This window comes from Typha angustifolia, chromosome 9 (assembly GCF_048772165.1).
Source record: "Typha angustifolia cultivar Huaian chromosome 9, ASM4877216v1, whole genome shotgun sequence".
NCBI classification, from domain to species: domain Eukaryota; kingdom Viridiplantae; phylum Streptophyta; class Magnoliopsida; order Poales; family Typhaceae; genus Typha; species Typha angustifolia.
The window spans coordinates 3,560,120-3,582,877 of NC_133247.1; the positions used below are offsets into that span (position 1 = coordinate 3,560,120).

At 37.9% G+C, this 22,758-nt stretch overlaps 6 protein-coding genes and 2 non-coding genes across 10 annotated transcripts; 4 read left to right on the forward strand and 4 right to left on the reverse strand.

Moving 5' to 3' along the window:
• Positions 1–991: 991 nt before the first annotated feature.
• Positions 992–2,775, forward strand: LOC140767186 (thioredoxin). Its single transcript, XM_073107012.1, has 2 exons — positions 992–1,277; positions 2,277–2,775. The coding sequence occupies exons 1-2, from the start codon at positions 1,052–1,054 to the stop codon at positions 2,588–2,590; spliced, it is 540 nt and encodes a 179-aa protein (XP_072963113.1). The 5' UTR covers positions 992–1,051; the 3' UTR covers positions 2,591–2,775.
• A 2,668-nt stretch (positions 2,776–5,443) lies between these two features.
• Positions 5,444–6,031, forward strand: LOC140766824 (E3 ubiquitin-protein ligase RMA2-like). Its single transcript, XM_073106485.1, has one exon. The coding sequence runs from the start codon at positions 5,444–5,446 to the stop codon at positions 6,029–6,031; it is 588 nt and encodes a 195-aa protein (XP_072962586.1).
• Positions 6,028–10,522, reverse strand: LOC140766598 (pentatricopeptide repeat-containing protein At2g20710, mitochondrial-like). Of its 2 annotated transcripts, none has more exons than XM_073106026.1 (2): positions 10,404–10,522; positions 6,028–7,946 (listed from the first exon to the last, which is right to left on the reverse strand). In XM_073106026.1, the coding sequence occupies exons 1-2, from the start codon at positions 10,437–10,439 to the stop codon at positions 6,681–6,683; spliced, it is 1,302 nt and encodes a 433-aa protein (XP_072962127.1). In that variant the 5' UTR covers positions 10,440–10,522; the 3' UTR covers positions 6,028–6,680. The 2 variants fall into 2 exon arrangements, with proteins under 2 accessions (XP_072962127.1, XP_072962126.1); XM_073106025.1 differs by lacking the exon at positions 10,404–10,522 and adding an exon at positions 8,301–8,660.
• Positions 9,573–9,673, forward strand: LOC140767924 (small nucleolar RNA snoR27). Its single transcript, XR_012105649.1, has one exon. It is a non-coding gene; the product is annotated as a small nucleolar RNA snoR27 (small nucleolar RNA).
• Positions 10,523–10,580: 58 nt separating the features above from the next.
• LOC140766597 (uncharacterized) lies at positions 10,581–13,522 on the reverse strand. Its single transcript, XM_073106024.1, has 4 exons — positions 11,545–13,522; positions 11,238–11,459; positions 10,999–11,118; positions 10,581–10,911 (listed from the first exon to the last, which is right to left on the reverse strand). Exons 1-4 carry the CDS (start codon positions 12,763–12,765, stop codon positions 10,843–10,845), a joined length of 1,632 nt encoding a protein of 543 aa, XP_072962125.1. The 5' UTR covers positions 12,766–13,522; the 3' UTR covers positions 10,581–10,842.
• A 1,500-nt stretch (positions 13,523–15,022) lies between these two features.
• TRNAI-UAU (transfer RNA isoleucine (anticodon UAU)) lies at positions 15,023–15,096 on the reverse strand. Its single transcript has one exon. It is a non-coding gene; the product is annotated as a tRNA-Ile (tRNA).
• An 869-nt stretch (positions 15,097–15,965) lies between these two features.
• Positions 15,966–17,739, forward strand: LOC140766720 (uncharacterized). Its single transcript, XM_073106296.1, has 2 exons — positions 15,966–16,322; positions 17,477–17,739. Exons 1-2 carry the CDS (start codon positions 16,058–16,060, stop codon positions 17,707–17,709), a joined length of 498 nt encoding a protein of 165 aa, XP_072962397.1. The 5' UTR covers positions 15,966–16,057; the 3' UTR covers positions 17,710–17,739.
• Positions 17,740–18,198: 459 nt separating this feature from the next.
• Positions 18,199–21,207, reverse strand: LOC140766719 (E3 ubiquitin-protein ligase AIRP2-like). 2 transcript variants are annotated; one of them, XM_073106294.1, is made up of 5 exons: positions 20,896–21,207; positions 19,692–19,842; positions 19,507–19,573; positions 19,167–19,431; positions 18,199–18,706 (listed from the first exon to the last, which is right to left on the reverse strand). In XM_073106294.1, exons 1-5 carry the CDS (start codon positions 20,973–20,975, stop codon positions 18,496–18,498), a joined length of 774 nt encoding a protein of 257 aa, XP_072962395.1. In that variant the 5' UTR covers positions 20,976–21,207; the 3' UTR covers positions 18,199–18,495. The 2 variants fall into 2 exon arrangements, with proteins under 2 accessions (XP_072962395.1, XP_072962396.1); XM_073106295.1 differs by having other exon boundaries at positions 19,167–19,398; positions 20,896–21,181.
• Between the last annotated feature and the right edge of the window lie 1,551 nt (positions 21,208–22,758).

The following is a 22,758-nucleotide window of genomic DNA, read 5'->3' on the forward strand; positions in this document are numbered from 1 at the left end:
CAGAGCTCGCTCGAGCTGGACCTGACCTGATATGGTGTTCAAGCTCAGGTTGGTGTAATTCAAACTAAGCCTAATTGGAACTCGAGACTTAAATGAGTCGGTCGATATGAAAGACCATAAGAATCATTAGATCAAGATTTAGTAGTTTTCAAACTGTACATTGTATATGGTATATTAATAAATTGAGTTTGAATATGTGTCTGAGTTTGAGTGAGTCGGTTTATGCTCAATCTAAGTTAAAAATTAATTTCAATCCAAAATTAGCTATTCACACTCATCTTAAATATGTGTTCAAGTTGAGCCTGAATCAAGTCTAAGCCAAGTTGAGCTTTTCCTTCTCGACTACTTTGGTATCACTAAATTAGGGTTACTCAATCGACCTAATGACCCAAGTTTCACTCAGACTCGGTCGAGATTTCTCAGACCAGAACTTGAGTCGTACCCAAACCGAGCTCGACCAGACATCGTCAATCGGAAGCCTATTCAATCCGAAAAATCTCCGGGTTTCCCACTCCAAGGCCCAATCTGAAAGGTCTTCAATTTCAAATCGGCCCAATAATTTCAACCCCAACGAGATCCAGCCCATAACCACCTCTAAATTAGATCAATGTACTAAAGTTTCCACAAAAGAGGAGAGCCAGCATATCATGCATACTTAATTAGTAGTAATATTGATAGGAATTTGATATTGGATATACTCCTTTCGATTTATATACCCATAGATGGATGTGCCATTATTCAAATATCCAATATACCAAAAAATATTAAATTAAATTATGGATTCACTCATTCACCTTAAAAAAGAAAAGAAAAAAGTGAATCAAATCTATGCTAATCCTACATAGAAGCCCAGGTACTAATTACTATCCCTCTCTACACTAATTTATAACTTGAACCCCAATGTTTTACTATTTACAAACTTAGTGTTTTCATAGAACGAGAAAATATATGGACGAGTTATTTTCGTAGGAGAAGGGGAAGAAAATGTAAATAGAAGCATATATTTGTCAATCTTGTCGAGAACTTTACCTATCCAACTCTCCTCCTCGCCATGGCGGCCACTGTCCTCCGGTCGCTCACGTTTCCCCTCCCCAATCCGCGTCTCTCGTCGGCCTTCTCGCCGGACTACTCCGATCGCCGCCGCGTCGCGGCGGCTCTCCTGCTGGAATTCAAGGGTCTGCGGATCGCGTCGAGACATACGGTTTCGGTTTCGTCGAGATCGAACACGATCCGCCGTGGAGTCGTCCACTGCGAGGCCAAGGAGACGGCAACCCAAGGTACCTTTGCCTATTACTTCTCATCTCTATCGACTACTGAAGTTGATGGATTTCTAGCGCTGCCAGTAGTTTTTAGGGTTTTTTTTTTCTTTCTATACTCCTTGTGCGTTTTGTGGGAGACTTCGACCTTTTCTTGCGTTAATATCAATTTTGAAAGTTTAATTCTGTTGGAATTGCATGATTGCATCGCTCTTTTAGATGGTAATGCATTAGCGGAGGCAGCTATTACTTTGTTTCTCTTAATATTATCATTATGGGAGAGCTTGATAGACGTCGTTAATCATATTTTGTAATCTACGATATTTGTACCTTAAATTTATCAAATTTTGAAGATTTAGACGAGAATTACCGCTTAGAATAAAGTTTTGAAGCTAGTGTTATGTTCGATCTGTTTACTTAGAGGAGAGAAGAGCGATTTTTGGGATATTATACAAGAGTAGCTGCAGAGGACTTGTGGTGTTAGTTGTTGATCATCTTATTATCAAGCTCTTGAAAATTTGAACAATTTGAGCCTTGGGTTTCATAATTTCCAGATACACGAGTGAGCATATCTCGAAATAAACGTTAACCTTAAGGAGGAGAGGATGTTTGAACTTTATATTACAATCTAAATGATGCAAAGTGAATGAACAAGTGAAATTTTTTTTACAACAAAGTCCTAAATACATTACATAGTATTCCTATCACAGAATCGTTAATTCAAGTAATGGAAAAAACATGTACTGAAACCTTGATTAGCTCATCTGGAAAATACTCTGAACCCTGAGATGTAAGCATCCTGTTATCTGATTGATGTCTCCTGTTGTCCATGAATGTGCCTGAGCATTCTGTTTTTGTGTGGATTAAATGCTTTTAAGCAAATAATCTTAATGGTTCTGACATCTCTTCAGGTTACAATTGATTGCTGATCTCAATTTTATTTGTTAAAACAGTTGCATTTCCCTCTGAGTTCCTTCTCTTATAGATCCTTAATTGATGCTTGCTATTTCCTTTTTGCAGTTTCAGATGTGACGACTGCAACATGGCAGTCTCTCGTGTTAGAGAGTAATATCCCAGTGCTTGTCGAGTTTTGGGCACCGTGGTGTGGTCCATGCCGAATGATCGATCCAGTTGTAGTTGAACTCTCTGAGGCTTACAGAGGAAAGCTGAAATGCTATAAGCTCAACACCGACGAAAATCCTGAAATTGCAACTCAGTACAGCATCCGAAGCATTCCCACTGCGATGATTTTCAAGAACGGCGAGAAGAAGGACACGGTGGTTGGCGCTGTGCCTAAAAATACGCTCATAGCATCCATCGACAAATTTATTTAAGGGGAAGATGATGTCCTTTATCAAGAGGCAAGACTGTTTTGAGGCTAAGCATTTGGAGCTTCATGCAGCAGTTGGAGCAAGTTTATGAATGTTTTGCATTTTGTGTTTCTCTGTACAGCTCGTTGTATATGGTTATTGGAATTTACATTGATCTTAATATACAGTGTCAATACTCTTTAGACTGATGTTGGTTGAGAATTTTCTTTTCTTTCTCATCTGATACATTGTCCGAGGTTAGAACTAGTATGATAAATGAGCTAAGAAGGTTTAAACTAGGTTTGGAAAGTTGGGACAGTAGCATATTCTCTATTATTCTCTTTATACACCACTAGAACTAAGTCCATATGAGTCGAGTGTATCCAATCTATTTAAACCAATCCAAATGAGTTCATAATTTGAACGATGAGTTTAATACCACAAACCCCAACTGGTACGACCCATAGTCCCAATCAATTGGAGAGCAAGTCGAGGTCAATTTTGGGGCCACTTGGCAAAATTTTCCTTGGCAATCTTGTATGCATGTCATTAGATTGATCGATGAGACAATTATTAATTATACACAAGGGATAAGATAAAATATCACCGAAATGAAATGAAGATAACATAGAATAGCAAATTCCGGTGAGACTAGACAAAGTCGAAACGATTCTCGAAGTCCCAAGATTCTCTATTCGCCCACTTGGATACATAAAAAGAAATCATTGATCGATTACCCTCCAATTCTGACGCCAGTGTTGAAAATTTCATTATTTTGAATAATTATTAATAATACTATTTTAATATCATTATTATTTGTCAAATATTGAATTATGAGCTCGATAACACGGACATGGGACTCGAATTGCCACATTTTTTTATGGGCAATAGCTGGATAACAATTCACCATTCATTTCTCGCCGCATTGTGTTCGGATAAAGCTATTCTTCTTCTTCTTCTTCTTCACAGATGAGCCGAGTTGCTATCGTTCTTTATCAAGGATAAAGTGTTCGGTATAAAGATATAAAAAGAAGTTTGTTTCATTGTATCAGGTCTTTATAGATTGGGCGGCAAAGGACGTATTTAATTCGTCTCCAGCGAGTTGTAGACATGTTCATTTGAAACGATTATTTTCTCTTTTTAAATTTTATTTAAACTAGAAATAAAACAAGTATTTAATATCTTTCATCTTTCCGATGTGTAGATAAGGGAAAAAAAATAATTAAAGACAATGTTTTACCGTCATTTTTTTTTCTTCTTTCTCTAAATAACAATTAGCATTTAAAGAATTTCAATATAAAAAATAAATAGGAGGATTTATATAAACCTAAGCAATAGGTAATTACTCAGAAAATATTATTTGACCTGATCTCACCACAACTAATATTTAGCTATAAAAATACCGATTAGTTTAGCATTTAATATTTATGATATAGATACTAAATTTTTCAGCGGTTTATTACTCACGTATAATGAATAAATTATGTATTTTTTAATAATTTTTAAGAGGTTGGCTATTTTCGTAAATAAGTTTACTAGGAGGCCTATTTTGGTCAAAATCTCTTTCTCCCCCGCAAGCATAAAAAGTGCTCCAAAAAGTATGAGCAAACTAGCAGAGATCTCGGCAACGAAGCTGCCGTCTTTCTTGATAACTTCTTGCCCATTAAAATAACTGCCGCTTTCCTCCTCTCCGGAAACAAACCGAAGTCGTCGCCGACGACGACGACGACGACGACTACTACTACTAAGGTGCGAACTCTTGCTTCTTAAACCCTCCATGATCTTTATTTATGCTTTCGCTTCTCTTCCCAGATCGATTTCAAGTTTAATTTGCTCTTTTTCTTTTGTAAGCATAGACTTTTGCAATCAAGTACTTCTATTTTCCATTATCTGATATTCAAAGAGCTATGTTCTTCGAACTTCGAAGAGAAGGCATTGTAAAAAAGAAAACTAACAGAGACTAATTCATTTATTTATCTAAATACTTTTAATTTGCAAGGCAAATCTCTCCCATCTCGTGTTCGATTGATTGTTACTGTTGTTGGATACTTGGGATCACACGAAGAGTTCCAAAATTCCTTTGTTTTTAATGGCGTCGGTCAATTATATTTAATTGAACTGGCCTTGCCTGTTAACTATTTAGTCCTGTGTTTCTAGTGATATTATGTAATTTAGTATTGCAAGTCAAGTCTTTGTCTTGTCGTTTCTCGCCTCCTAATCTCTTATTAATAACTTGATTATCGAATGATTTGGTTTTGGATAAAACTTTGAATAAGATGGAAGGAAAGGCTATAATCTCACTCATAATCTGGAGCTAATCCTCGTCATTATTATGCCATGTCATCTGGATTCGTTGGATCTCGTCCTTATCCATAGATTGACCATTTCCTTTTCTGTATCTTTTAATTTAATCCCACCCCTTTTGGTTGGTGGGTAGCCAGTAGGACATGCATGCATGGCTTCATTTAGTCTGCTCATATATATGTAAATAAAATAGTTCTGTCTTTTTAAAATAAGTTGATGAAATCTTAACAAAAACAATGTTTTAAAAGATATACACGGTAGAGAAATATACACGCAAATAGTAAATTTTAATAGCGTATATATGTGGAAAAAGACACTAAATATAGAGGTGGATAATGGAGACTGTTATAGGATGTTATTAGTTAATTTATTAACTTAATTCTCTCATAGCAAGCATAATAACAAATGAGCCCACGTAATCTCTTCAATCAATAATTACGAAGACCAAGCCAATCTGTACGTGGGTCATGATTCAACGCTCTAATTAACATACTCTCTCGTAATCCTTTTGTTTCCTTATATATTGCAGTGCGGATTGCCAAAGTGGAGAAGGAAGAAGAGAGCAACAAAGCCATGGATCCCAAACTAAGCGAGGACACGAACAAGAGACGTACCCAAAACGATTGCTTCAACTGCAACATATGCTTGGAGGCAGCCACGGACCCGGTGGTCACCCTCTGCGGCCACCTCTACTGCTGGCCATGCATTTATAAATGGCTGCAACAGTCCGACAGCTCCTCCCCGCGCCACTGCCCGGTCTGCAAGGCCACTCTCTCGCTTGGCACCCTCGTGCCGCTCTACGGCCGAGGCAGCGGCGGCACGAACAGTGAGAGTTACGAGAGCCTTGGCATCCCATGCCGCCCCTCGGCCGGTCAGCACCACCGGGCGGTCCCGGAGCCCGGAACGCCGCAAGGATATGGTTACCCGCACCCGTTGATTCACTACCGCCTCAGTGGATTGGGTTACTCTTCGGCGGTCGGAATGGCGGTGGCGCTGCTGCCCTGGGTGCTGAGGAACCGGTTGCCGCCGAGCATGTTCGATGTGAATCCTTACGGTGGAAGCACGGGGAATAGTAGACAGGAGAGGGAGGTGGAGAGGTCACTGCATCAGATGTGGCAGTTTCTCGTTTTCTTTGCAGCCCTGTGCTTGCTCTTGTTCTGAGAGTTTGTGGTTGGCACTATAACAAACAGATGCTGTGGGTTCTTCTCATGGAGATAGATCGAATGCCAAGGTGGTCTTCTTACAGTAGGATGCGATGCTACAAAAGAGAAAACTAGATGTAGATTAAGACTGTCCAAATAGTAATTAGAGTTAATCATGGCAAGCTTTGTAAATCTTGGTGGTATTAAACAACTAGGTTGGGACCCTCTTTTAATTGAAGGATCCACTTAGGTCAATAGGGTCGAAAGGATTGTTCTTGCTGTCGGCATTATGGAATAATGAGGTATGCTTTGAACGGAGAAAATAAAGTAAAACAACTTCCAGTGCATCATTTGCATTTTCAACTTCTGTTCAGATTAAAAGATGCAACAAAAGGCCGACAGAAGCTGCATGTTAAGCAACTCCATTTGAATCCAATCCACTTGAATTCGCACACCTTCTTACAGATTAGCATACATGTAGAAGCATCAGCAAAATTGGGTGCAGAGAAACATCAAATATCTTTCATGAAAAAAATGTTTCAATGCTGAGAAGTGTCAATTATCTGGCTAGGGGCAGTTGTTTTCGACGCCAAGTTGGACCACAGATCAACAAAAGCAGAATACATATGTCCTCACTTGAGTGCTTCTGACCTTTTGTTGTTCTATTCTTAACTGAAACTTCGTTCAATGTGAGACTCTGATTTGTCTTGGTAGCTATTATCTTCAAGAATTTTGTGTGTTTCCACATCAGCCTCAAAGCCATCTTTGTTCATCCGGTCAACCACGTCGGAGACTGATTTTCCAGCATTCAGGTAAGTCTTCAACAGATGGTGGTAAACATCCCTTGTCAAAGGAACCAGACGCCTCAACAGCCTTACGAATTCCTCTGCCGCTTCCACATCCTTTTGCTCCATGAGGTGCTCCAAGCTTGCAATTGCATTTGAAGGATTTGGGTTCCATCCAATTTGCCCTGCTACCAATGCCTTCTTTTCCATTTCCACTGCCTTCAAAATCTGACCATCCTTAAAATAGGCACTTGCCAAGCGATCCCAAGTATTAGCAAAAGGTGTTCTCCCCTTCTGGATGATCTCATCCACCAATGCTTCTGCCTTACTCAAAAGACCTTTTGTACAATATGCATTGATTAGCAAATTCGGCACCCTGAAATCATAGAATGCAAACTTAGATTCCCACTCCTTCAAAATGGCCTCTGCACCCTTGACATCATCCAACTTAAGTAATAGACTGATCATGCACATGTACATCGAGTTAGATTCCTTCTCACTTAATTTGTAAGCATTCCATATGCGGTATAGCTTGCTTTTGTCTCCCATATCAGCATAAATGGAGAGCAGGAATCCATATGCAACTCGCCCCTTCTTCGGAGGGATCAGTTTCTCTGATTTCTTGAGTTCCACCAAAGCTTTGTCTTGTAACCCTGCTCTCAGAAAACCCTTTGCTGAAACCGCATGTATGTGCCAGTTAGCTACATCTTTCCGATCATTGATCTTTAGAAGAACTTCCTCCATCCCTTTGATGTCAGCAGCATTAGCATATGCTTCAACTAGAATGTCATAACTGAACATGTCAGGAAGAATACCCATCTCTCCCATAGCTTGGAACAAAGTATGAACTTTCTCGAATTCTCCCAAGTCTGAGTAGAGCTTCATCAATGCATTATAAGAGTAGGCCGTAACAATATTTAACTCCTTCATTTTCTGAAAGAGAGCTTCTGCTTTTCCGACGGACTTCTCTTCTGTATAGCAACTAAGAAAAGCACCGTAGGACTGAAAGACTTTTAGTTGTTTCGGCAAATTATCAAAATAATTCTCGGCATGCTCGAGTCCATGAACTTTATAAATCAACTGCAGCCTGTACGCAGCATCACCGGGCGAGATCGGGAAGTACCTCCGATCGCTCATCCACATAGATATCTGAAACATTAAATGAACAAATTTGAAGCTGCATAAGTTTCAACTAGAGCAATTATCCCCTTAAAGTGTATATAACAAACAAGCCTTTGAATCTAAGTCTTTGGTTTCAGCTAATAGTAGGAAAGTTAGAATAAAATTTATTCTACTTTACATCATGTCATAGATATATCAGGATCGCATGCAAGGATTTAGAAGTAACTAAAAAGAACACCAAACTAAGAAAATAACGAAACAAAATCAAATCACTTATTAGCATGTCAACCCCGGCCATCAAAAGCCCAAATTAGTTCTCGAATAGTTCATAAATATAGAACGATAGACACAGCAATCTTCCTAGCAGAGAGCGAGGGAAACCTCAAGGGCGTGAGAATATCTACTCATCGACCTCATCTTCTTGACCATGGACTGGAGGTCTCGCTTCGCGACGGGTTTGCCTTCTCCGACCCATTTCTCGAGGACGGGGACGACGGAGATCTTAGGGTTGGCGACCATGACCACGCGACTGTAGAGGGAGTCAACCGAGCCCCGATCCGAGGGTACAGTTTCCGCTGAGAAGAGAGCCCCAAGAGAGAAGGAAACCCTAGTTGTTCTCGCCATAGGTTGGAGCTCACGAAGAGGACGAGTGCCATTGCGGGAAAGGAAGAGCTTCATGAGGGACTGTTGTTCTTGATTTGGAAATGTCGAGGCCACGCGAGAGTTTTTGAGGGTTGAGTAGGAGGCGAGAAATTTTTGGGATACAAAAGTAATTATTGATTCGTTAGAAATAAAATGTCAAATAACACCCTGCATTTGTCTATATTACCGATTAAAGTTCTCTACTTTAGTTTTGACGCCTCCCACTTAGCACCAAAATACTTGACAAACACCCCTAAATTTTAAATGATATCTTTATATTTCCTACATTATTCTTAATTATTTTAACCTAATATTACATTTGAGTTTAAATAACAGTAGTTTCATATTCATTAATTTCTGTGGAACTCAGTGTCTGGATAAGATTTTAGTATTTTAGATATCTAATTTGGCTCTATTATATTCAAAATCTTATAGTTTTGGAGGCTTAATCCGATTCTAAAATCATTTTATTAAATTAAAAGAGAGAAAATGTATATATAATATTGTCAAAATATAAAATTAACTACAACTCTTGTAGTTATAAGAAATCCTATAACCCAGCCAATGTTATAAGAAACATTTGATGAATAACCTATGCTTAGGAATCTTAATTCACGGGATATCTTTAAAGCTTTTCGTCTCCTTTTATTAAGACCAAAAAAAAAAAGCTTATTTACCACCAAAAATAAATAAAATTACACCATGATCCGATCGTTTCAGATCGAAATACTCCTCTCTTCGTCCAGCTCCCAGTTACCTACGAAGACGGCACTACCTACGTGTAACCTTCTCTCTCCATCTCTATCTATATATATATTTAATTACCACAAAAGAAGAAGAAGGGAACCCTAGACATCTTCACCTCTTCCCCAACTCGCCGTTGTTACTCTTGCACGGAGGCCGACGGTGCTGCCCTATTTTTGATGGTCACAAAAGCCAAAGGTATTGTTCATCTTTGCTTCTCTTTTCCGATTTAAATTCTTGCCGGCATGATAGCCAAACTATTGAGGCCTTGGATCAATGATGTGAACAAGATTACTGCGTTATCTTTCTGAAAGAAGAAGCCAAAGAGATGGCTTTTAGATGACAAAATATATACACGGAGATCCAATGAATAAGAAGACCTCTGTTTCTGCCTGCGTAGTTTGCTTTCTTTCTGCTATTATTGCAAGCAAGATAGCATCTAGGGGTTGGAACAACGACTATGGCAGATATAAAAAAACAGACAATATTTAGGGCCATAAGCGAAAAAGAAAAGGAAAAAAAAAAACTTTGGATAGGAGAAAGTACGACTGCTCCAATGGTGGAGAAAAAGGAATTAGGAATCGAATCATAGGATGAATGCCATAGATGAAATTACCTGAATTGGAGGAGGCTGGACGAAGTATTACACTGAAATATACAAGAAAGATCACACTTTTGACCAGAAAGAGGATCGTCATCTGACTTCCATTGGTGGGTTTGAGTTTGCAAAGGAAGAGAAGAACAAATGCCTTTATTGAACAGAGATAAGTAACGATAAGATTTGACGAGTGAAATGAGTGTAGTATAGCTGTATCAACTTCAATAGAAAAAGGAATTACAATGCACCCTGGAGAAAAGAGAAGATGATGCTACTGCTGAACAAAAAGTTGTCATTCTTGTGTTTCAACATACAGAGGCATTCATGAAACAGTAAGTATTATGTTATACTTAGAAGCACATCAGATGCCCCAGTTCTACATATTCAGTATTCAAATATGTGTTATAGAGATTGATTTTGCTAATTTACAGAATACTTAGACATCACAAGAACTTGAATTCAGGAATTGCAATGAGTAACTTTGAGAATGCGCAGCTTACCGAAGGCAAAGTAGATGTTCCATGTACAGCATACATAATTCATAATTCACCAGGTTTCAGCCCTACAACATACTGTTGCCTATATGACACAGTTCCTGAAAGAAAGAGATTGCCTAAAGCCAGAAGCAAAAATTGGAGGAATATTAGTTGACTGTAAAAGATCACACAACAAAGACATGAGGAAGAAAACATTTTAGTAGTTTCCCAGGACCAAACAGTAATCTGGAATTTACATGGTAATAGTATCCGGCCATCGACCACATCAGTTTAGATACACATACAGAACTATGGAACTAGGATGACTGGTGAAATGAGGCAACTAAATTTCTACATTCTTGAGACCTGCTACTAATCAAGTAGATTTATTTACAGCTGCTCTAATTGAATATACAAGGTAAGAGTTATCCATCAGAGCTTCAGTTATCAAAGCCTCATGATACTAAGTACACTGCATGCTCCACTTATCAGCTCGATAAAAGTGCAGCAACTTTAACAGCATCACCTTTTCCTACACCACAAGAACCAAACAGTTAATAAGTCTCAAAGGATCTGTCTCCATGACAATCACAAAATAAAAGTTCCCCTCGTAATAAACCTGAGAATTTTCCACAGTTTCTGAAGGGAAATATAGACCAGTGGAGCATTGTTGAAGGACTTCAGGATTCTTCATCCATGCCTTGTGCGCTTCAATAGCTTTCATCTTGTAAAGGAACATCTGGCATTAACATGTAAAGTATGCAAGCTTCAATAATTCAATTCAAATACCAAGTAATAGAAAATATATCCAACAATGTTGCAAGCCTAAGCACAAAAGGTTTATACTGTACTACCAACCTCAGAGACAGGTATAGTTGGCTTTTCAAATTCATCTCCTTCAACATGAATGCCAGTACCCTGACATTCTGGGCATAATACAGATGAAATTACATTTTTTTGAGTTGCTCTCCCTTTGCGTCCCCGAGTGCCTTTCGTGCTATTCAATTGACTAACCAAAATTTCATACTCTAAGAGAAGAATCCAGTGTATAAGGCAGGAAGCATGGAATAGATGAAAAGCCTAGAAAGTCAGTTGAAATTGTTAGTTTACACTCACTAGGAAATAACTGAAAGTAAGCATGTCCTGCGAGTTACTCAATACTCACCCCATTTGCATTTCTACTGCTGCAAACTACATTGCCTGTCTTGCAATTCAACAAGGTAGCGACATCCTTTCCCGGAAGCATCGGTTGCCCACAAATATCACAGGCTCTCTCAGCAGCAAGACGCTTCTGCTTCCTCAATTCACGCCGAACAGACTTGCTGGATAACAGTTGAACTTGGAGCTGGCGTGAGGCGTCTGCAGGGCAACCACCTGGAGCTGGGCCATCTTCAACTAGGGAATTGCAATGATCATTCAGTTCCTCTGAGGAAGATTCTTGATCCGAAAATGATTTCTTCCTCTTTTTCCCACGGTATCCCATGTCATCAATTATAAAAAATGAACTAGGGGACATTGGGGCTTCTTGATCACCCCACTTTCTGCCCAAATCATATGAGTAGGAGAAATTAACTATTGCAAAATCACATTGATGAGACACCTGTTCGTCAATGCCATCATAGCCTTCTTTTCCAAGCCACGCACACCATATCTTACTTATCTTACCATGAGCTTCATTGGTTTCAGAGATCTTATATGCAATGTTTCCAATCCCCAAAATCTGCACCCTCAAACTTGAAATAACCTCCTTAAGCAAGACATTTGGAATCATGAGACAACCATCTTCTCCATTGCAACTTAAAAGTGCAGCATCAGCATTCTTATTTTGGGTGACATCTCTGGCTCTCCAGGAAGATTTTTGGTCATTTACTGCTACAAGTTTACCATGACCAGTGTCATTATAGCTAGCACCATTCCCATTACCAATAGCTTTACTACCATTGCTAGCTACAACAGTACCATTCTGCGAGTTTGAATCCTCTATTAGCCTTGAGCTTACTTCAATTTCAATCAACGCAGTTTCCTGACGAACAACCAAAGCCTTTTCTTGAGAGCTTGCATCCAACAACAGCAGATCTTTCTCGCGGGAGTTGTTAAAGAACAGAACGCCATCATTGAAAGGCCATGGCACAGGACCGAAGAGAGTTACTTTTGCTGCGGCATACCTTCGGGCATGTAGACTTCCTTTAAGATGATCGAAAAGAACAGTATCACTGTAGCACGGTGTGAGGCAGATGGTGCAGAAGAAGATAACACGCTTCCCGACCCGCCTCAGTTCTACATATGTATGTCCCTTTAGCCTCACCTCCCGGAGAGTCGTCTGCGCCGCCACCTCTCTAAGATCAACCGGACTTCCTTTCTTAGGAACTAATTCCTTTCCCACCATCTCAAAAGATTGAAACTTCCCCCCGAATTACTTTAGTTAAAGCAGAAATAGAGAGCTAGGAGTATAATCTTCAGAAACCCTAGATTTAGAATTCAGATTGACCTCCTCCACATATAACTCCAAGCACGAACGGTTGTATCCGTACGTTTCCGGCCATCCGACGAGATGAAAACCCTAGAAATCGCCCCCAAACCCCAAATTTCCCTCCAATTTCACAAGATCGTCCAAGTAGCATTAAACCGAGCAAAGACACCTTCTCTATTAGGAAAAATACACTACCAGGTTCTTCCTTGAGCAGTAACTAACAGGAGATACAAAGAGAAGCACCTTGCAGATCACGACACGGAAGAACGGAAACCCTAATGTTGGAATATTGTCGGTGAAAGGCGACTACCAAAGCGGGGAACACGTTGGACTCGCTTCTTCGTCGGCGGGAAAGCAAGTTTGGCACGGGAAAGGGCGAGATCGGCGTCGAATTCGGCAACCTCCATGGCCATCTTCATCTGATCTCGGAAAAGTTGTGAGAAAGATAGGGAGGAGAAGGGGGCGAGAGCGGAGACGAGCGCAGAGGAGGGTTTCCAACGTGATTGGGGCCGATGGATTTCTATAATACGAGGAGAGAGAGAGAGAGAGAGAGAGAGAGAGAGAGAGAGAAGAATTCGAAGGGGGAATGGAGAGAGAAGGCAAGATGCTGTTCGAGTTGAAGAAGATTCGGAAACGGATGCTTGGCGAGAATGGTTGGATTTGAATCCAGTGGTGGGGTTGGAACTTGGAAGGAAGGTAGGCAACGAAGACGTGAGTGGATAAGTATTGTCGAGGAGGACGAAATTTTTTTTTAATATTATATATATATATATAGAACTTGGCACGCAATAGATATAAAATACTTGAGAAAGATTTATTCCTTTTTATGCCCCTGTATAATTCCTTAGTGACGACGTACCTATCCCTCCATTTTGAAATTTGTACCTTTTCTTCTTTAATTTTTGAGGGAAATTTTGTTATCAATTTTCTCTTCTACTCTAAATTTTTTCCATTAATTTTTCTGTTAAATTTAATTAAGCATTATAACTATTTTGATAATTTAACTGTATTATCTTAAAATTTACATATCTTCTCTGATAAACATGATAGGAAAATTTTAATCATTTTAATATTATTTAGTTAAATTTAATAAAAAAAATTAATAATTTTACTTTAGTCATAAGTATAAAAATTAGTTTAAATATATATGGATAAAATAATATTGGATAGAAGTATTGCAAAAGATATTTAATCTATTTTTTTCTCTTCTCACCCACATTATTCTCGGATATATCAGGCATTTGGAAGTTCTTCTTAAGGGTAAAAGTTTACAAGCATGTTGATCCTCAACGTTGCTTGCTCAGTAGACAACTTCCTTTTTTTTTTTCTCTTTATATATATATTTTTTAATAAGAAAGAAGGCGCAGCTAACCAACAACATACGTACCCAAATGACTGTTTTCTAAATTTTAATATTATTTTAATTAATAAAATTTTAAAATAATAGCATGTTCAAATTATCTATAGGAATGAATAAGTTTTCTCTTTCCTTATCATTTGTCACCTCACCAATCTCCGCCACTTGGCCATCGTCTTCCCCACGCGTCTCCTCTCTTTTCTTCCCTTTATTAACCTCATCCAACTAAAACCACCGTCTCCTCTCTCTCTCTCTCTCTATATATATATATTCCGCCACCACCCTCCTCTTCCTCCTCCTCTCTATTTCACGCAGTCGCTCCCCGTACCATGACGAATACAGTGTCGACATTTTGGAGGGGATGGGGAGGAGGAGAGGAAGCAGAGGGGGTGGGGGGAGATAGAGAGAAAAATCGAAATGTATAAAAGAAAGTCCACCTAAACCCCTAGAATTAAGTACTTCTTAATTAATAATGAAGGATGCGAATGGAGAATTATGAAATCTTGAAACTTTAATTAGAATGTTGGTATACTTAAACACTTATAATTATTGTTAGAATGTTTGCTAATACCAAATTAGTATAATCTTGGACAAGTTGGACGGGCCAGGGTTGATAGCTGAAGCTAACCTAATTCAATTGCTTGAGAACGAGTCTTTAACTGGACCCCATATTGACCAACTTAAGATACTTTAAAAATAGGGTAAACTATATATATACTCTTATATATGTCTTAGCTAAATCTTAATTTAGATAAAAGAAAATTAACAGTTATAATGCTCAAGCTAATTTTCCCTCAAAAATTACTAATAAAAAGTTGGTCCCGGCGGGGCTCGAACCCGCGACCTTCGGCTCATAAGACCAACGCTCTAACCAACTGAGCTACGGGACCATTTTGGGGGTCTATGTTTCATTCTTTATTTCAATTATTTTAAAATTATTCTATTTCTGTATGCTTTTGAATATCTCCATTTAGATGGATAAGAACTCTCAGAGTCTGATGAGAAATCTCAAATTAAATTGGACCAGAATCCGATCCCATTTCATAAATACTTTATCCTTTCTCTTCAGCAATTTTTCAATAATATTGACCTCTCACTAGTAGTTTTTCAGTAAGACGCAAAATTTTTCTTTCATTTATTTAATTAGAGAGTTTTTTTTCCCATTTATTTTCTATAACCATCGTTTGTGTTTCTTTCTTCTATTGTTGTAACATTATTGACGATGTTTCTAAAGTAAAGATATATATATATATTTATATGGATTAGTTTTAAAAAATTTATATGGCTAATACGGGATTAGATTTGTATTATTTATATTATTTTTTTAGCTGTTAGTTTAGATATACTATATTCAGATTCATAAATTATAAAACAACAGTAATTACAAGTGAAGAGTATAAGGAGAATTGACTAATTATTGTAGAGTTGGTAAGTGTCTACCAAGAAGATCATGAGATTAATTATAATCCTCAACCACTCGACTCAATTGATGGCTTGGCAATGAAGTTGGTTTAAAGGAACAACGTGACGGCTTGGAGCAAGTCTCAATATCTAATTTGGATAATAATTTAGCGACGCACGTGGCTTGAAACCTAGACTAAGTAATTTACTATATTAGTTAAAGTTTGACGAGACTTAAGTGTCTCTAGAAAAATATTACTTCTTTGTTCAGCGCATATTTAACGTTTGAATTTTTAATAATAATAATAAAGTCAAAGAACCGAATCGGACGTGTCAGTCAGCTCTTAACCCGACCCGATCGGAATCAAGACATCGGGTTCGGTCGAAATTCCACATGAAACGAACCCGCTTCTGAGACCGTCGTCTCCTCGGAAGTCTCGAGCTCGATCGATGGCGGCGGTGATATCGGAGTTGGATCCTTCCCGAGAAGGCTCCGATAGGGCGGTGGCGCAGATCGTGAGACTGGAACGACGGATCTTTCCCAAGCACGAATCCTTAGCTCGATCGTTCTACGAAGAGCTGAGGAAAAAGAACGGCGGATTAATGTACGCGAGATTGGAGACCGGGAAAGGAGGAGGAGAAGAAGAGGAAGTAATAGGGTATGTGATGTATTCGTGGGTTACTTCTCTATGTGCCTCTATCACTAAACTTGCCGGTGAGTAAAAAATTGTTCTTTTTTTCGTAATTATATTATATTTATGTTCGATTTTTTGGTTAGATAAGTCCGTGGTTGTTAAATTTTATGTAAATTTCCTATAACTTGATTCGTTTATGGGAAAGAGAGAAGATATACATTGAGGTTTTATGCAAATTTCTTCATGTTCTACTATATTCCTGGATCTTTAAGTCCTTTTGAGAGGCTACTTGTTCACATTTAAAGCACCGCTGCTCTCAGAGCATATGATTTGAAGGTTTTAATTGCAGAAAAAAAGAAGGAAACAAATTCTTCTTTTCTCCCCCTTAATTTAGATAATGAGAGTAATAATATTACAGAAGCTACCAGTTCTCTATTTGTAGTGGAAAGTAGTCATGTTCTAATTGTATACCATTAGATTGTTGTGGCCCAGGTGCTTATACTGAAGTATGAGCAGTATTTCCATGGAAATATAGCTTCTTGGATAGTGATCACTAATTAGTATTCTTGAAGACTTGAAGGTAATAGTTAAATTTCTTAGCAGATAGCTCCTATGGTAGGGGCTATTGAAATATTAGGCTACAAAGGAAATTATCAGATCTGTACTATGTGAGTAAATTTGTTATCTATATAGATGAATCACTCATGATCATATCCTACTTTTTGAAGAATTGCCATACTGCTCTACTTTTATTGTGGTGTATCTGAATTCTGCATACATCTCCATGCACTGGGCTGCACAACAAATTATGCTGCATTTTTGAAGATTTCAGTTACCTGTGATCGAGTTCTAGATTTAGTCTTTGGTATTCTGTGTAGCTGCGCGAAGCAGGTCAGAAGCATTTTTTTTTTGTGTTCTTAGCTTCTTTTGCTGTTAGGTTGATTATTGGCTTCTGATGGTCAGAAGTGTTTTGGATACTCAATTGTTATTTAATTAGCTAAGATGTGTTACATTCCGAGTCAGGAACTGGTGTTCATCCTGAATGGAATTAGGATAGGAACATCTTGAACGCAAACTTGTCGGAAATAGTAAGAAAAGAGTACAAGGAAAGAGAAGCATCATCTTGTTTCCTTCCATGAACAAAGCTTTTGAGTTGAAAAGAAAGACATCATACTATTTGGTTTTCTGAGTGTACTCTTGTTTCTATTGTCTAATTCTCGTTTTGTTCTTACAGTGAAGGATAGCCATAGAAAGAAGGGGCATGGAGAAGCTTTACTGAAAGCAGCTATGGAAAAATGTATACAGAGAAAAATTCATAGGATAAGCCTTCATGTTGATCCAACGAGAACACCTGCCGTTTCTCTCTATAAAAAACTTGGTTTTCAAGTTGATGGTATAATTGAGAGTTATTATTCTCCAGGAAGAAATGCTTATAGGATGTATCTGGATTTCGATTACAACTGCTAAGATTGCTTAAGAGTTGATAGCTTCAGCTAATTAATTTTCTTTCTTGTCACCATGAAATCTTTGTTCCAATTATTGTTGTTTTCCCTGTGTAATTATTTAAATCTTGGCAGATCATGTATATTTAAATTCACTGAAACCTTAATCTAACTTTGACATGCGTGTCATCTATCAAATTCTCTTTAAACTCCCTTTTATTCACCAATAGGTACAAACAAATAGAAAAGTATAAGTAACATGTAAAAGAATCAAAATAATACTGTGAGGTTCAAAGTTGAAAATTTCCAATTCACTACAAACATGAATTTAAGGGTATTACCATATCTTATTGTTGCATGGCATTAGTTGCCCAAGGCTATGGCTGGACTCTGGTATTATGCTGAACATAATTTCACCCTTATCCAGAGCTATCCAGAGAGGTTGTAATGAAACAGTGAACAATTACATATTTACTCACTGATCATCCATAACAAGTAGTAAGTACAGCGTAAGTTACCATAACCCATTTCAAATTATGCCGCATCAATTAAATGATCAGTTGCCAAATACATACACCTGGTTAGATACTGCTTACACACTAGAATCTACACCGATAATTGACAAACACTAGGCCAACAAACCTTACAGACAATCCTACTACAGCTTTCTCAGAGTTTCTTGAACAGCTTGAATAATAGCAGAAACTTCGAAACTCTGAAATTGGAATAGCCAACTGAGCATAAATTGGCCATGACAAGTGAGGCATCGTGCACTAGCTAAAGATGTCGATAAGGCTAAAACAAGCATAGCTCATTTGACATGAGAGTCATAGGCATCAAAAACAATATCTGGAATGATCAGAGGCAGCTTATTTATGTACAAGAACAGGCGCCTAAGATTTTCTCTCGACACAGTTGCAGTGTCCACAACATCTCTGGCATCAGTATATACCCATAAATCACCCGAGTTAACTCTCTTCAAGCTGTTACGACAGAAGGGGCATGAGTGTGATCTTGAGTTCCTGCAACAATGTAATAGTTTTGTTCAAAACACAAGCTTGGAGGAAGAATTGTTGTTCTGGATTAATTCTAGACTTAAAGAGAGATGTAACAAGAATCTAAGATTAAAACTCTCAAACTTCACCAAGAACAACTAGATTGGTACATCACTCCTTGATAACATGAGAAATAATAAAAATGCAAATCAACTAATCTTTCTTTTGCTGTTCCTGATATATCCTATGATTCAGGCATATAGAATACCCAGAAACTCAAATGAGAAACTGATGCGACTCACAAGCACACATCGTTAGCATAGTAACCCATCTATGTCCAAATCATGCCCTAATTCACACACTCTAACAACAAATATCAAGACAAAAACATCACCATCTAATTACAATGTCCCATATTTATTACACAGCGAAAAGCTGAAATTTCCCAAGGATAAAAGTTATTAAATGGAAGAGAAGTGCTAATTACCAGTCATGGTAGCAGTCCAAGCACATGGCATGCGTGCAGTTGGGCAACACAATCTTGCTGTTCATCTCCATGCATATTCCACATTCTTCTTCCCTCTCAGCATCTATATCTGATAACTGCTTCATTTCATCATCTTTCCTCGTGTACCTTTCCATGCATACTTCTTTCTGCTTCTTATCCTCCATATCAGTGATCCCTCTTTGTAGTTGCAACAGAGAGGGAAAAATTACAGCTGCCCACAAGCACACCACATAAGAACCAAAAGCTGCGAATTGAGGAAAAAAAAAACTGAAACAAATGATGGAGCTCCAATCTCCGGTAAGTAAACCATTATATTTACCATAGAACTCTCTAATGGTTGCTTTCCTTTCATGAGTTGACATAGTGGTTGTCCCATCAACATAGACCTGCATTTCAAGGGGCTCTTGTTCAGCAAAATGATATCACTCTGTAGAAATGAAATAGCAAGATGTAGAACAAAATAAGGAAAAGCTATGTTGACATTTGTAGACAGGAGAAACTGACCATATAAATGAGAATTCTCAATAAACCAAGAGACCCAGCTAGGTTACAGTCTGTCCATTGCACCAGAAAAAGGAACAAGTGTGCAGCAGGACTATATGATAACCGCATCTGAAGACATGCACCATCATATTCCCTTGGAAATTCTGAAGCCCTGAAAGTAATGAAAGAAAAATAAAAACAATAATCATCATGAGCTGACCTATTGGAGTGATGCTGCTACTATTACTAGTCAATCCTACACTTTTTTTTTTCCCCCAAACAGTGAACAGCTTTTACTCTGTTTTAGTTTAATACTGCAGGAACTGGACCTTAAAACCTTGTCTTAATTTTTTTTTAAAAAAAGATTAAAAAAAATCCTTGATTTTCCAAATTCCCGACCCATGTTTGCTAGCATTGAAAACCCAACTGAATGAAGAGCTATTACAGGTGATCCCAAATAGCCTGTAACATTTCCTAAATATTTTCAGCATTGTCCTTTGAAAAACCAAAGGCATTACACTAATTTCCTCTATAACTTGGTGAGACACCATATTATGTGCCCCAGGGAACCATCCTGAGAATCCTATATGACGTAACTCGACCTTACAAGTATGAGATGATTTTTGTTAAGCATGTTGAACTTGATATTGTTTAACAATATCACATTTTATCAATAAATTGTAAACCTTTAGTACTAAATGACCAAATAAAGATGCATCACCTTTCTAGAGCGAGTCACACACTTGCCGACATCAAAACGTTCAGAATGCACATTTCGTTATGAAAATCTGATCACATTTCCCTTCATCGAACTAATATCATCAAATAAAGGGGTACTCTTATAAGCGCACTCCGTAGATAATCTTGGAAGTAAGACACTGTGTACCACTTCCCAACCTTCATAAAATAAATTAAAGACCTCCCTAAAATCTATAGAAGATGAAAGTTGAAATTGGTACATCAGAAGAAACCTTAACCCTTTAAATTTTGCTAGATATAAAGTCAATTTCTTACTATTTCTTAGACAAAAGAAAGTAGCCAATCTCCCCCGTCACTCGACCGATTGACTCAAAACAAACACCAATTCGCAAAAACTGAATCTTTTCTGTAAAATCTGAAGTCTCAAGAAAATCGAAAACGGCCAAAATTTCTACCTTCCTCCCAAAAGATTTCGAACTACAAAGAAGGGATTATGAAAAGGGATCAAGAAAAGGGCTGCGCTTACAAAGTGTTCGCGTGCTGGATGTCAGCTTCCAGCACTTTGAGCGAATCCTTGAACGACTTCCGCATCGATCCTAGCAACATCCCCTCTCGTTCATCAAGCGCACACTCACCCAAAACCCTAACCCTAATCCCCCCCCTCTCTCTCTCTTTCCTCTCTTTCTTCTCCCTCTACCCCAACTATTGCTCTCTCTCTCTCTCTCTCTCTCTCTCTCTCTCTCTTCTCTCTCTATTCTCTTTCTCAGCTTTGAAGGCAGACACGACTGGAGAAGAAGCAAATAAGCGCTACGGGCGGCGCCACGTGGACGGGAAGTGGCGTCGTGCTCGTCAAAGTTAAATGATTCAAATAAGTTAAAAAAAAAAAGAGAGTAAAAAAAGAAGATATTATTGATACAAGAGAACTAGAAAAGGGTGGGAAATAAGCATCGAGGCTTTGGATATCATGTCGCTTTCGACGACGGCACCACCTTAAAAACGTCTGGGTCCCACCAACTTGTTGCCTTTCTCAGTAGTCTAATGGGTGGGTGTAGACAAAATTCTAGCTCAGGATATTTCTAGTCCTCCTCCCCTTATCCACTACGGCTATAGAATATATTATATACTTATCTTAGACTCCACCAGTAATTTATCAAAAACAACCCTACATTTTCCTTTTATTATTAGCCCTACCCCCATCACATTCGATTCCTGCGGTTCTTTTACTTCCACGAGCAATAAAAAAACTAGATTTTTTATTCCCATGTTGTATACTCTTCAAAAATTTCTTATTTATATGGATGCACTTCTAATGTTAATACTTGCATATATATATACACACACACACACGCACATCTCAAAATATATGTTTCTTTTGTATGTATACTTTTAGAGTTAACTGACAGTTAAACTTTAGATAATTTAGATATTAAAAATATTATTATTCTAGTTTTCATATATTTATGTTAGTTGAGGATAATTTAGGTCGGGCTTTGTCTTCTCTTTTGAGAACAAGAATCTTTTTTTAAAAACATATTATTATTATTAAGAGAGAGTCTTGTATTAGGTTAAGCTAAACATGGTTTAAGTAAATGTTGCAAATGACAAAATTGGATTTTTTTTTTTATGTGCACCGCTCAAAGTATTCATGTATCTCTTTCTTTATTATATATTTCCACGTTATTTTTGCATTATTTTTTAATAACTATAATTTTAAATCCTAGTAATTTGCCAAGGAAAAAAAATAAAAAATAGATACCCTTAATTGAAAGGAATTTATATAAAATAAGATAAAGATATTTCCATTTCTTTATAGTTAAATTAATGAAATTTTAATAGATAGTTAGGTTTGATAAAAACATGGTTTTTAATAAGTATTAGCTTTAAAAGGGTACGCACCCAAATAAAATATTTTAAAGGGTATATATTTTTGTAGTATCTAAACCGTAATTTACTTAAATGTACGGTGTTATATGCAAATTTTGGGGGAAAAATTACGAGAGTACCTGGTGTTCAATATCGACAGCTCGTGATATGGACCGACGTCACAAGACTATATGCTTATCTGAATTGGAGGCATTGGATAAAGAACAGTACAATGTCGACTAGGTTCAAGTTGAAGGTCAGAAAAATAAGTGCAGAAGAAATAAACAAGCATACATACCAGTGTTGTTCCGGCTTCGTTCAAAGTGGACTGTTGAGAGAGGAGCGAGTTTTATATTGCAGAGAGACAAAAGCTTAACCTGGCCATGGGAGAGGAGGAATACCTTGGTCCTAAGAGATCACTTGTAGTTTGCTGTAGATATCCACAGAAGCACACTAGACTGCAGCAGACAACAAAATGGAATGCACATAGCAGGGGAAAAAAAGAGATTACCATTGAAAATTTACC